This window comes from Antrostomus carolinensis, unplaced genomic scaffold (genome assembly GCF_000700745.2).
Source record: "Antrostomus carolinensis isolate BGI_N321 unplaced genomic scaffold, ASM70074v2 scaffold9242, whole genome shotgun sequence".
In the NCBI taxonomy this organism is placed as follows: Eukaryota; Metazoa; Chordata; class Aves; order Caprimulgiformes; family Caprimulgidae; genus Antrostomus; species Antrostomus carolinensis.
In genome coordinates, this window is record NW_010300159.1 from 64,864 (window position 1) to 79,462 (window position 14,599).

Consider the following 14,599-nt stretch of genomic DNA (forward strand, 5'->3'; position numbering starts at 1 on the left):
TCCCTACACCAGGTTGCACAGGAAAGCGTCAAGGTGGGTTTTGAACCTCTCCAGAGACGGAGACTCCACAACCTCTTCCGGGCAGCCTGTCCCAGGGCTCCGTCGCCTTCACAGTAAAGAAGTTTTTCCTTAAGTTTGTCTGGAACTTCTGGTGTTCCAGTTTGTGCCCACTGCCCCTTGTCCTGTCACCAGCCACCACCAAAAAGGGTCCCAGTATCTCAGTCTACCTGAAGTACTATACATCTCCAGTCTATGTTTTGACTACTTCTCAAGATACCCTCATAGTACTGGTTAGCAATTTATTTTCTATTGGAAGCTTCTCCTTCCTGCCTTCTGTCAATGGAAGCTATAAAGGAAGACTAAGTTTTCCAGGATTATCTGAAAAAGAGTCCTGCAATGTAAGCAGAAGTGAACTGTTATACAAGAACATCCTGAGGAACTGATCTCCAGCTCAGATCTCTCCTTTCAGAACCATGAAATCATCAAGAACCCAACCTCAGTCTGAGGCAAGTGATAACAAAGGGAACCTGTGCTCCTATGTACTTGGAAAAGCTCCAGAAATAATGTTTTTCAGGCTGCTCTTTCCCATGTCTCCTCCCTTTCAGACCTTCTGTTTATTTCTTTCCCACATGACATTATCTTACAATGAATTTCTAGGGTACTGCCAGCTATTCCCTAGTGAAACTCAAGATTCTTCTGAAGACTATGCTCAAGGCCCAAACTTTTCTATTTTTCATAAGAAGGAACTGTAAGAAAGCAAAATGGAATTCTTCCATGATTAATGTCTCCCATCGCCAATGTCCATCTATGTCAGGAGTCTCAGGGATATTCTAAAACACTCACGTGGCAAGGCCTTGTTATATGTTTGACTACTTTGTAGGTTTGCTGGATTTACATAACGTAGATAAAAAAATTCATGGAAATTAGGTGGAGAGAGGTTTAAGGAAGGAGAGTGTAAATGCACTTGCAAAAGACTATCTCCCTAGTAAATATTGCTCTGCATTTTCTATTATAGATGTCTTTATCCAGTTTAGGAAGGAGGGAAATGGAGTGATTGGAGTGGGAGATTACCTTCAGAACATTAACCCAAAAGCTAACAGATCAGATCTGCATGCCCAACAAGGCAGTGAGGAGAGAAAACAACTGTTAAGAACAAACTAATCCAACAGAAGAAAGACTTTTCAAACATGACATCCATACCTCTGCAAGCAGCCTCTGTTCCAGACCACTGGCCATTTGGCTGACAAAGCCGGATGCTGCTTCCCACAAGATCAAATCCTGCTTTGCATCGGATCCCGCAGGCAGCATTGAAGTAATTGTTGCAGACATTCTGGACAAAGTAACCATTTTCAGGGGGCTTCAGTTCAGGGCAGTGAACAACTAAATAATTAAACAACCACAACAGAGTTATGACGCTAGCTGGAGTGCAAAAGGCTACTGAAGGAAAACAATTTTTTTCATTTCCAACTTGACTTTCATCTTGATACTTTTTTTGTTTTGGAATGACACAGACATGCCCTTCACAGTGCAAACACAACTAACAAATATTCCCAGTACTGCATTGTGTATTCCAGAGGTATTCTGCTCCTGGATGGAAACACTTACCTTCACAGGTTTGTCCTACAGCACGATATCCCTCCCGGCATGTACAATCCTCAATAGAGGTACTTCCTGGCAGAGACGTATGATTCTCATCAGGACATGAGGTGCAAGTGCTGATTCCACCTGGTGAACCTTCGGGCTTGTATGTTCCTGGTGGACAAGCTGTTGAGCAAAAGAAAATGTGACAGAAAGGAGTTCAGGATATTCACCTTTCACAACCAGCATCATTTTTCAGGTGTGTTGCTTTACTTTTTTACATTTTTTTCTACCTTATACATCCTAAGAGTCACCTAGGGGAGGAGCATTCTCCACTTAAAAGTGCTGTACAGTTCTTATAGGGGTGAACTAACGCACCACAAACTCAGCGTAGGTCTCTCCAGTGATGGCCTGGGGACTGATATTAAGTCCATGATTAATCTCCTTGAAAAGAAGCCCAGTTCCAGAAGACACACCAGATTTTCATTGCTAAAACCTGTGCTTACCTTGCAAAGACATTAAAGATTTAGAAGGGTAAAAAATTACTTCAGATAAAAGCCTTGCCATTCAAAACTACAACAAAGTTTAGTGCATATATATTCTCAGTAACAAGCTAACAAAAAACCCTGCCCTTGACTTACACATTATGATCTACACAACATACTTGCTAAAATGTATGAACCAGAAACAATGAAGCAATTAATCAAAAGCAACTGCTCCCTGAAGCTGTTGCACTCATTTACGTACAATTTAATATTTTAAACTTTGGGCATCTCCATGCACAAGACTTAACGAGATTTAGGAAATGTCTTCAGAGGCAGGGAAAACGCATAGGGAAAAGGTACCTCTCACCTGAGAACTTCAGATTGGTTAGATAAGTCTGAGTCTTACCCTTCTCTGCCTTGAATTCTATTCTGCAGGAAAACACTACAATTATGTTTACTTATTTCATAAGGAAGATGTGAGAAACAGGGGAGTGACTAATCAACAGGTTAAGCTGGTTAAGTGAAGTATTGATTGATCAGGTTACCCCTTGAAACAGAACTCAAAAACACTTGTGCTGAAAAGCATATGTCCTGATGTAAAGTTCAGGAAATATTTTGAGAAGGTTATGCAGTTTTAACACTGAAGCCTAGCCAAAACCCCTCTCATTTCATTAATTTAACAGTTTACAAATTTTCACAGTGGCCACACTTTTTCTGGCAGGCTGCAAGTCAGCCTCTCATTTCCTCCCCTCAGTACAGTCACTTTGGACCATCTGATGTAGCTCTGTGTGGTATGAAGAACTGTACAACCATGAACACCCTCAAGTGCCTGTCTCCTTACAGAGTCAGGTGTGCTCTGCTTCTGGAGCAAATCTCTCCTATCGAGGTGTATTTCCTGGAGTTCAGAGATTCTGGCAGGATCAGTCTTTTCTTTGGTGGGTATTCAAGCATCTCTGTTTGCTCTATGAGTTGGGTGCTAAGATAGTCTAACTCTTGTCTTACTAATGAAAACAACTTCCTGCTTTCCAGGCAACTGAAAAAAAACCCCAAACGAACCAAAAATCAAACCCAAAAGAAATCCCAGCCTCCTTTTCCCTCATCTGTCATGGAAGAATTGACTTTCACATGCCAAATTTTATGTATTATACTTTAAAAAATCAACCTGTATGAACAGTTAGCACTTCTTTCCAGAAGGAGCATGGTCTTTTCAATAGCTTCCATAGACTGTATTTTTGCTCCTTTTTAGAAAATTTGTGATTTTATTTTGAAGAAAGCAACAGAGTGGCTAGCAGTTAGGAGGTGATTCTGGGTGCTACAAAACGGCTTCACGAATTCGTATTTTAAACACACTTGTAAAAAGACAATGAAAATGCCTAAGCAGCAAAGGATATAAATACAAATCAAAGCATTTCAGGAAGCAAAAAGGACAGAAATGCCCAATCAGTATCAGAACTGTGAATTTTTAATTTTTGTTTTGGGACTTTCAGACATTTGCAAAAAAATCCTTTTCCTATAGTTCACCTGCTCTTCCCATTCAAGACATTCCTCTTGGACCGTTACTGCTTCTTTCGTCCCTTCTGTGGAGAAATCCCCTCCTTGGACACTAAGTCACTCTGAAATATTGTCTCATGCTTCAGATGGTCACCTCCAACTGGCTAAGTATCAGAGGTATTACTCTGAAATCACTGAAATACTTCCCTCTGGCACTTCTTGGAAGTCTCTGTACATCCTTGTTAAAATTAATTGGTATCCAGCATGAAGTGATGAAGTGCATCCAGAAGGATACAGGAAAGAGCGCAAGTTCAGCATCACAGGGGACCTGCTGTACAATGAAGCTGCCCTCCACGTGCCAGGAAAAGTAAATTAGTCTCTTCTGTTTTATGTGTGGCATATAAAATGACATCTAAAAAAAGTGTTTCATTAAAAAAAAAACAAAACAACAAAAATACAATCTAACTTTTCTCGTTCTTGCAACCCCACCTTAGGTGAAGAAGCAGCAGCTCTTTTCTGTTTCTGTTTTGAGAACTATGGGATAAAATAATAATCCATTCTATGACGTGGAAATTTTTAACAGCAAACCCAGTAATTTGCTTAGGGCTTTGAATCAGTCTAGCTTTGACAAAAATGGTTCATTCTGAAATTACACTTACAATTTACTATTTCCAGTGAACCAGTAGGAGGTAAGTAATGTTGTTAAAATGGTTATTAATGTATCTGTTGGGAAAGACATGTTTCCCCAAATGTCCTGATTCTTTTTGTATGCTACAAATGCTTCCCAAGATCTTTGTAAAAAGTCGAACTACATCTTATCTTGGCTTTTTCTGCCGAATTTTCTCCAAGCCTGAGTCCCTTAACTGCTCATTGACCCATCTCCCCTAGATGTATTCAGCTACGAGACTCCACACAAGCTACATTCAGAATTTCCACAAGATAACACTTGGTTATAGAACTATTTCCAAGTGTGTGAGATCACACAGATGGTTAAAGAATGGAGCATAAACACGTTGACTTCTGTGCATTTCCATCACAGCCACAGAGATTAGCCTGGCCACAGCTTAGGTTAAAACCATCCAAAATCACCTGTGGAAGAGCAGAGCTTCGGCCAACTGCTGTAGACTGGACTTGTCCATACCTGACCCAGCTAGACTGCAGACCCATCCTCTCCTGCTCCAAACAGCACTACGGCATGGTCCAAATATACAGAGTCAAGAGAGGCCCCAGACTTCAGAGGCAAGCACATGTGAAGAGCATACGTGGCCCCATCCATGACTGATCATACAGGTGTCTCTCTGGGGTCTCTTTCAAGAATCGAGCAGTGCCAAATTTTCATTGGCACTGGGAATTCTAGTCCCCAGTCTGCACTCACTGACGTGCTCTCAATATCTGCAAAAACTGACTGCAAGGTGACAACATCTTCTCCAGTGCTAATCTGTAAAAACAATTTACAGCCTTTTCAAGGCTTGTTTCTCCTTGCCAACAATGTGATGGTATAAAAAGGCTCAAAACAGCACGTGAATGCACCCTAGTGTAAATAAGCATCAATCTGGCACTGTCAAGAATGACAGAAAAGGCCAGAATTTTAAAATAGGGAAACAATTTTAACAGTATGAGCCTTTAAAAGGAGAGGACACTCTGCATGTATCATCATGACACATCTGCATGTATTATCTTCTCAATAGAAGATTTAACTACCGCCTTTATGTGAATTATGTTGTTCTTTGCCCAGAAACAAGGGGAGGAACAAGGAAATGTTTTTTGTTTAAAGTAATTCTCCTCTTCAGATCAGAATAGCGAATACTGAGTTACACCAGAGGATTACCTCCTTGTTACAGGAACAAAAGGATATGTGGAAGCAGGGATTAGTGTGCTACCTCAAACAAGCACAAGCCCCAAACTCCCCAAGCACACAAACACGGCTCACATTGAAATTGTCGTCAACGACCTGCTTTCATAAAATGTTAGATATTCACCAATGATTCATATTCAGATTCTATTGTCCATCATAATGACAGTGCAATAACCTTCTGGTCAGAAATGAGAATTTCTGCATTTTCTTCCGCAGTTAGGCTCTCCTAGGGTATGCAACTAACTGAAAAAATAGAAGAAAATCCAGTATGCCTCTGGTTTTGAACACTATAGGGCTTGATGACTTCTTAGGCCACCAAAGGAACATGCTTCCTTATTTCTTTATCTATCAAAAAAAATTAAGTTGCTTATACAAAAGAAATCAGTAGAAAGGAAACATGACACAGGTTTGCTAGAAACAAAGACCCATGGGGTACGCATAAAAACATTTCTGTCAATGCATATGTATTGACAGCATAACTATATGTCAAGATACTGCCTGAAACTGAACAATGGACATAAAAAGTCAGGAAAGTCCGTGAAAAAATCAAAGGACAGACTTTCAAATTCAGTAGGAATTCCTCTGCTTTGCCCACCTACAATAACGACAAATTTGAAATTTTAATCTTCAAACAAGAAGAATTTAACATTGTAAAAGTGACAACATAACACAAGGTATAATTCAGAGATTCACCAAACACTTAACACATATTATCCAGTTTGGCTTTTTTTTAACTGCAATTACTAAAGCCAGTGGCAAAGTTAAACCAGCTGGCATTGAACCCACACAACAGCATAAAGACTTCAGTCTGGTTTTAAAAAGGTAGAGAGCATGTGTCAAAGGGTTCTACTCTGTGACACAGGGTCATGATGCTTCCTCTAAACGTACAAGTACAAATTTTAAGGATAAATAATTCTGCCTTAAGAATGTAAATCTTTTGAAATCCTGGGAGAGCAGGCAAGCTCAGTCTCCTGCCTGAGACTACTACACCAGTGTATCTAAGTCACTGAAATGGAATTATTCTTCATTTATCCCAGCATAAGACAGAGGAGATTCAAACTCCACATATTTCAAGGATTAATTTCAGGGATTTTGTATTTTCTTCAATGCATAATTTCTCCCACTAACTACATTTACTAAGTAATCCCTGGCAAGAACTGTTTTTTCCACACGTGATGCTAATGAAGGATCCGATTAAGGGTTTATCTTCTGTGGGATATGGCAGGAATCAGCTAGGCAATATCCTACTCTCTCCTGCATCAACCTGAGCTCTATTCATACACTGCTACTGTGATGACTGCAGTGTCTAATTCTCATTTTTCCCCATATGTGTAAAGCCTAAATGAAATGACAACTTGGTGCAAATCACAAATACATAAATAATGTTTATAGCTCAATCCTGAAACTTCTTAAATGAGTAAAGAAAATCTAGTTTCCCATTTAACCAAACTGGTTTTATGTTATTATAATTACTTTTATGACACTGATTACATGGATACATATTCAACATTATGAAGTGATGAATCTGTCTCAGAACCACAGTATACCATGAATACCTATTCTTATTTTGGTTTGCTGGTGTCTACTAGGATGTTTGCATTCAATTCTTTCCCTGTTTCCTCAGTTTTTGTTACTGAACACACAAGGACAGGAGATTTTTGGTTACGTGGATCTTTACTCACACGCAATCTTGTACTTTTGTTCATTTGTGGGAAGTTATGTGGAAGATCCAGTGAGTGCCTAGAACTACTCTGAATTATTGTCCACAACATCAGGACAATCAAAACCTCTAATTAACTGACATTTATGTCCTTGGAGGAGAAACACAGCCTGAACGTGTGGGCTCTCTCTCCCACTGCTTTACTCCACCTAAGATTCATGTGCCCTGGCAACAGAAAAAAAATTAAAAAAAAGAAAATATAGCACCCTGACCTTCATGTGTGTGAAACAAGTGCTGTGGTAGCTGTATTTCCCATCAGTCATGTTTGCCACTATGAACGGGCCTGACTATAAAGCTTAGTTCTTTTACTAAATAGGAGTAAAAACTTTCATGAGGAAGGAATTACAAAGAAGTCACAGCACATTACCATGTGCTACCCTGATATCTGCATCTCTCATCATGACAAGGTACTATATGATAAGATTTCCCTAAGGGCCGGGTACACGCTCTATTAAGAGCACTAGGAACGAGGGGCTGTTATGTATTCTCTGTGACAACGGCCTGCCAAATAAAATGTGCTTTACAAGGATAATGCATACTGTCACGGAGGAAATGGAGATCCTCATTTCACATCAAGCAGCCAGGGACTTAGTGATGCTTTCCCACTCACTGCTGCAGCAGAGGAAGAGTCTGGGATGTCTTGCAGTACTACCATGCAGTGCTGGCCAACCCTCCTTCCTGCCTCCAAAAACCATTCTGCTGCTGCTGCACAGTTCATTCCTGAGTGGCTTCTACAGGAAACATGAATAACATGGGAGGCACACGTAAGGCCCCACCTGGAGTACTGTGTCCAGTTCTGGAGCCCCCATCACAAGAGAGACCTGGAGCAGCTAGAAGAAGTCCAGAGGAGGCCACCAGGATGATCCGAGGGCTGGAGCAGCTCTGCTGTGAGGACAGGCTGAGAGAGTTGGGGCTGTTCAGCCTGGAAAAGAGAAGGCTCCGGGGAGATCTTCTAGTGGCCTCCCAGTACCTGAAGGGGGCCTACAAGAAAGCTGGGGAATGAATTTTTCATAAGGGCAGTTAATGACAAAACAAGGGGAAATGGGTTTAAGCTGAAAGAGGGGAGGGTTAGATTAGATATTAGGAAGAAGTTCTTCACTGTGAGGGTGGTCAGACACTGGAACAGGTTGCCCAGAGAAGCTGTGGCTGCTCCTTCCTGGAAGTGTTGAAGGCCAGGCTGGATGAGGCTTTGAGCAACCTGGTCTAGTGGAAGGTGTCCCTGCTGATGGCAGGGGGGTTGGAACTGGATGATCTTTAAGGTCCCTTCCAACCCAAACCATTCTGTGATTCTATGATTCTATGAAAGCCATGAGTGCATGAAACTCCCCAGTTCCCTGCCTTCTTCCTATTTTTCACAGTGATATCTCTTGTCTGTTGCTGTAAGTATTGTATTCTGCAAAGGTGGTGCACCAGTGTGCCCCAGGATTCTGTGATTTTCAAGTGTATTCTACTAAACCAAACAATGAAACACAGTTGTGGGTTTCTCTCCTGGTGTTTACAAGCCAAAAAATGCTTGGCTTGGGCCAGTAGAAATACAGACTACCCTGGCCTCTGAAACGCACATCACTGGACCTGCACATGATGATCTTTAAGCCTGCTTCTTGAACACTTCCCACACCCTGGGTCTCTACTGTAGAGACTGCCTCCAAAAGTTACAGCTTTCGTTGTCACATTTACGTTATCTGGGAAGGTAGGTTTTTTACATCTCCTGTATGGTAAGTTTGTCAGAATGGGCACTCTGTACCCATGAAATGCCTTTGGAAAGCTAAGGAGAAAAAAATATAAACCTCTGGCAGATACTGTAATCCACTTTTCTTCAGTTTCCAACATGTATGGTGCCATAAAAAAAACTCGAGCCAGCAGCAGTCTAGGATTACAAGAAATACGCAAGGAAATGGCTTTAGTTACACATTTGACATGTATGCCTTGTACAAAGACTGCAAAATAAAACCTTGAGCTTGCCTTTAAGTGTAGAGATCAGGGAAGGATTTCTGCTAAGTCTCAGCATATTCTCCAACTCCTGAATATCTCCTGTAATCACCAGCATGTGCTCACTGTTAATTTCAGACAGCATTGAATCTGCTCATCCATCTGCTCTTTGTCAGTATTCCTTAAGCACCCTTCTCACAGTAACATGATTAGCAATTTAACAAGCTAGATGTCTTCTCTGTTCCTATTTTATATATTTTGCTCCATCTCTTTATTAGATTTACAAATTTCCTCTCACTGGAGAGAGTAGGCTGAATCAAGTCAGAAATTTAGCTACATCTATACATGATACATAGGGAGGGATTCACTCAAACCTTTTTATTGAGTTTACAGACATCAAAACTGCAATATTCCACTACCAAGGAGGCTGCAGCATTTGGAATGACACTTTGAGATGATCTCTAGCTGTGGATCTTTAAGCACTTCAAATAGTCATAACAAACTTTCAGCAGAAAGAATTTGTTCGCAATAAAAATGAGAATCTTGGATCCTCTCCCATGGGGTAGAAGAACTGGAAAGTTCCCTGAAAGGAGATGCAGTCCCTTGGGTGATGCAGTCCCACCTCAGTACCCCAAGCACACATAGTGTAGGAGCCTGCTGAAGAATATAAGCAAAAGAGCTACCACAGCTTGTAAAAGTTAGGACGTCTACGAGGACCTTCTTCCACAGGCAGGACTGGCCGTGAGCCACAACTGCACTGAGCATCCCTGGGTAGGCTTGGAGTCAGCACATTTAGATAGGATTAGTGCAAAGCAATGATGCTGACTGCAAAATATACTCCTCAGTAATGGCAGCAGTACTGAGAATATATAGAAAATCCATTTCTTTTTTAAAGAACAGACCAACCATTATATGTTAAAAATACGGTGAGTGCCTTAAACAGATTCATACTTGAACCAAATGCACATTGCAAGGACACAGAGCTTTTAAGAGTATTTTAAATGTTTTACAATAATAAAAATAAAGACTACTATATACAATTCTACACAGGCAACTTCTCTCTTTGTCCCAAAGCATGCAGCTTACTCAGGAATGAAAAAAGAAAATCCTGATTCCAGGTACCATACTGTAACTTAAAAAAAAGCCTACCTACACTTCATTCAAGCTACAAGTTCAGAAGATATATCCTGACAATTTGTGCAATTTGTATACACAGAGATAGCATTCACGTATTGAAACGAAGCTCTTTTGGTTTAAACCTCAGTGGCATTTTAGACGGTGTTTATGCGCTAAAACTGTACAACAAATTCTGAAACTACAAAAAGGTCTCTCTGGGAAATTAATTTAGTTGATTGTGAAAAGTTTGCTATGCAAATAGAGATTATTTATTAATTTATTTATGGGCAAGTGAAGGTTTTGTATCCAAAACAGCAGACAATCAGACCCTTACTTAAAAGAGGAAATAAAATCAATTCTGAAAATGCTTTGCTCAGAGCAGGGCTACCATACAGTAGGTTTCTCTGGACACCGTCTTCACCATAATCACAGACACACATTTCACAGCAAACCTGGATCACTGATGGCGTGACAGCACATGCTTCTCTAAATAGTACTGTTCTAAGTGCCCTGGACTGCTTCATAGCTTCTTGCTATTTAAATACATAAACACTGAAAAGGAACATCACCATCCTATCCTAGGTGCACTTATTTGCCATTTTAATACATTTGCTGTGAAGTTATATATTTCCTTGTACAAAACTGTAAAAAAGTACAGACAGGCTGAAGTAAAGCATTCCATTAAAAAAGAACCTCAATATTTTATTTAGTTTGGGCTACACACAGATGAGCAAATGCTTGTTTCAGAGATCTAGTATCTGTCTCAGGTGAAGGCACTGGAAGCCCAGTTTTCTCTAGGCTGGTCCAACCATTGTACTATGTATCAAATAACTCTGTTCCTCCTTTCAGCTGACAGAACGGGTCCTGGGTCAAGAAGGAAAAGGGAGGGCCAAGAAAAGGACACATTTCCAGAAGGGGTTCAAATCAGATGCAGGGAGCAAAGTCACTCCATACTTTTTCTTCTTTTTTCATTACTCACCACGGTACCAAGAAATCCACCAATCCATCACCTCCCTAACAGCATGGACTAATAAGCAGTACTAGATGACCAAAGGGACAAAATTAACCCTAGACCAAATCCCAAGTGACAGCAGTTAGATACATCAGAAGAGTGAAAAAGCTCCATCTGGGCTGCACTATACAGAGCTTGGTTAACTTCTACATCAGCCAGAGGCACACAGAATGCAAGAAACAGTCCTTCTTTATCCACAACTGGAAAGAGGGACTACTTAGAAAGAGGGAAGTCTGATTTCAGGCTGGGGAAAAAAAATTGGTTCCTTAACAACTCCTGATGTGCTGTACCCAGAGGAAGCTGGACAGAAGAGAGAGTTGACTCCACTGCCTGTGACTCTTGGGACATGCCGACATCACACAGCTCAGCCACTGCTTGCTCAGCAGAGCCTACAATTTCTTCCAGAATCAGGGAGCAAGAGTCTCATGTTACACAGCTAACTCAGCAGATCACCTTCTCCTGGGATTCCTCAAAGGTAATCTTAACCAGAATAAGGGATTATGGTTTAGAAGTCAACAAAGCATGCAATCCAAGCTTCACAGCACTGATAGGTTTCTGCAGTGAAGAACATGCCTGGCGTGCGGTTCAAGATCCGTTTCCATTGTGTACACCTACGCAGCAACTTGAACACAGTTTTGTGTTCAATGATTCTTGGTACTTAAGAGTGTAACTAAAAATGACTCACTGGTCAAACCAAATGAACAAACCAGTTTTCCTAAGAGCAGCAAGTTGAGGAACCCAGGAGAAGTCAGAGGCTCCACATCCTCAAGATTTTCTTCTCATTCAGGCAAAAATTGTGAATTTGCTCTCTGGCAAAATATTAACAGAACTCTGTATGGTTCTGAATTATTTTACTAGCCTAATGTGAAAGGCTCCTTTCCTGTTGCCTCCAATAGCCACTCCCAGCAGCTGTTGGTTCATATGATCATGAAGAAGGGGGGAAAAAAAAAAAAAAAGATACCTGTTTCTGCCTCCTTTCTCTGCACATCAGAGTAGTTCCAGTTGCTGAATCACAGAAGGGGAATGCAGCAAGTAAAAGCTATTATAAACAGGAAAGTGAAGCCATTTTGCCAGACCCTCAATAAACTGTCACTACTGCATTAGGTGCCAAACTTGGCCCTTTTCCACATCCCTTATTTTTATCATTAAATATACTTTCCAACAACAGTGATTATACTCCTATTAAGTAACATTTCTGAGCACTGAAGATATAACACATAACTGTGCAGATGGAGAACATATGTCACTATTTCCATGTTTACTTATTTAGCAGCCCAGGGTGAGAGTCAAGACAGTTTTTGGTTAACTTAAGAGAGCTGAAGCACATGCAATGGCCCAGGCCAGTCATCAGACAATAAAAAGTGGTGGTTTTGCCAATTATTTTTTTACATATTGTGAAACTAGCCCAGCTATCCCTGTGTAGAGTTCAGAAAACTGTTGTAATCTCAATGTTATAGTTTCTACTTAATTCCCGGAATCACTACTGATACCCATGATTTACTGTGAAAAATGCCATGAATCCCACTCTTCATTCCTCCTATGAAACTCTTATGGAAACTGACACGATCTCCTGAATTCTTTTAAGATTATTTAAATACGTAGATCAAAAGAAAGTCTGAATCATAGAATGCAAGAGTACTGATCGAACAACTAGCTCATTATGCTCACTATTAACTGCTGTTTGCTCAAGAAACATTTGGAGAAGTGACTGCTTCTCACTTAATTTCCCCCATTTTCCCTTGTCCTTCTCTCACTTCTTTGCAAGACATAAAGGAAGTCCTTAAGGACAGATGTGACTCTTGCTAAGGCAATGTCAGCTGTAAGCAAAAGGGTCACCTCAGATTTGAACTGAAGGAATGTGTTTTAAGTACTAAGTCCTGTGCCTGTCAACAAAGTGAACTTTACTACTGCAAAAGCTATGGTAAAAAAGGTTAAAGATAAAAAGCTTATGTTGCAGTACCACAACCAAATACAGAGCCTCAGTCTTCAGTCTAACCAAGCTTCCTTCTGTGAAAAACCTCCATTAAAACATTTCTGAACAATACCTTTGCATCCCCTGCCACACAGCAATAACTGGTCTCCCTCCCTTAGCCACTCAGCAAAGACCTAAACTTCTGCAATGCAGGAGTGCTCCAGTAAAAGCAGCAATCCCTGGTTAGTGAGTCATGTGTTCCTAAGGCTCCTTCTTGCTATCAGTATTGATCAAACGTGCTATAGTGTCAACCTGTAACATGCAAACATTTTACTAAAGTGCAGTTGTTTAACCTCAAAAGAAATGGCCTGCTGCTGCTGCCAGAAATGGAACAGGGAAAGAGCAAAGTGAGACTCTTTCAAGAAGTCAGGTGCTCAGCCTCTCTGTACATCAAAGTGAAACTGTGATCTGTGTCCCACTTCTCCATCCTCTTCTCAGCTTCGAAGGTATTTTTTCCACCCTGGAGAAGGAGAATCACTTGTTCTCTTTCTAAAGGGCAGTAAGATGCTTTGTATTTTTCAGAGGAAAAAGGTCTGCCACACTTCTGGTCCTAGATTCCTCTCTAAATGCATGCCCTTTTTCTGAGCTCTTTTGCCATAAACAAGGCCATCCACACCTACAGAGATGAAGAATACGAAGGAGGGAACATTCTTAATGACAACCTGAAGCCAAAAAACCTCTAAAAATGGTAAGCAGCAATCATGATTAATTCACTGCTTAATGGACCTAAGACTTATGATTATTAAACCACTGATTTTTAGCTACAAAATATATTCCTAAACAGCACTTAATTCCAATTAGTAAGGTTCACAAGATAATTAATGTTATCTAAAAATATGCCAGTTTTTCCTGAGTTGGAGCCAAGTTCTTGGCTAATTTCTTGCACTTTTGCAGACTGTAAACCAGTGAGGGATGCAAGCAATCGATGATAAACTACCTCTCTTGACATAGGAATGTATGAGGCACTGCACTTTCTATTTCAATCTTAGAAGGCCTCCCAAAAATGACCTTAAAAGTAGTGAGAATAAATCAATCTCTAACATCACTGGGAGTGAAACTTCAGACATCGCGGACAACTTCATGAAGCATCACATTCACAGACCTTGACTTTGTTACCTTTAATACTCAACTGTGATTCAGCCTTGTGGCAAAAACCAGACAAGTTACAGCTGTAATCCACCACCTGCATCTTGAGGGATAGGTAGTTAAAAAAAAAAAAAGTGGGGGATCAAGAAGACATTAAGGGGCTTCCTACATGTTCTCAGGGTGCAAGTTGCCTTCTTGCTTGTGACATACTGGAAAGTGCCCAGGCAGCTGCTGAAGAACTGCTGGTGATGGTGAAGAGCTATGAGGAGAGTGAGAACAGCAGAATCCTGGAGGCTGCCAGAGCATGAGACTTCATTTGTCACCCAGAACTGAGGGCCATGCACACTGTGCTCTT

General features: G+C 40.7%; 1 protein-coding gene across 1 annotated transcript in view; it reads right to left on the reverse strand.

The window, feature by feature from the left end:
• SVEP1 (sushi, von Willebrand factor type A, EGF and pentraxin domain containing 1) overlaps positions 1–14,599 on the reverse strand; it is a gene marked incomplete at both ends in the record, with an annotated part of 92,796 nt that overhangs the window by 64,451 nt on the left and 13,746 nt on the right. The window contains 2 exons of the mRNA XM_010163031.2: positions 1,201–1,380; positions 1,606–1,764. Of these exons, the coding sequence (XP_010161333.2) occupies positions 1,201–1,380; positions 1,606–1,764 (339 nt within the window). The remainder of the gene's footprint in view (positions 1–1,200; positions 1,381–1,605; positions 1,765–14,599) is intronic.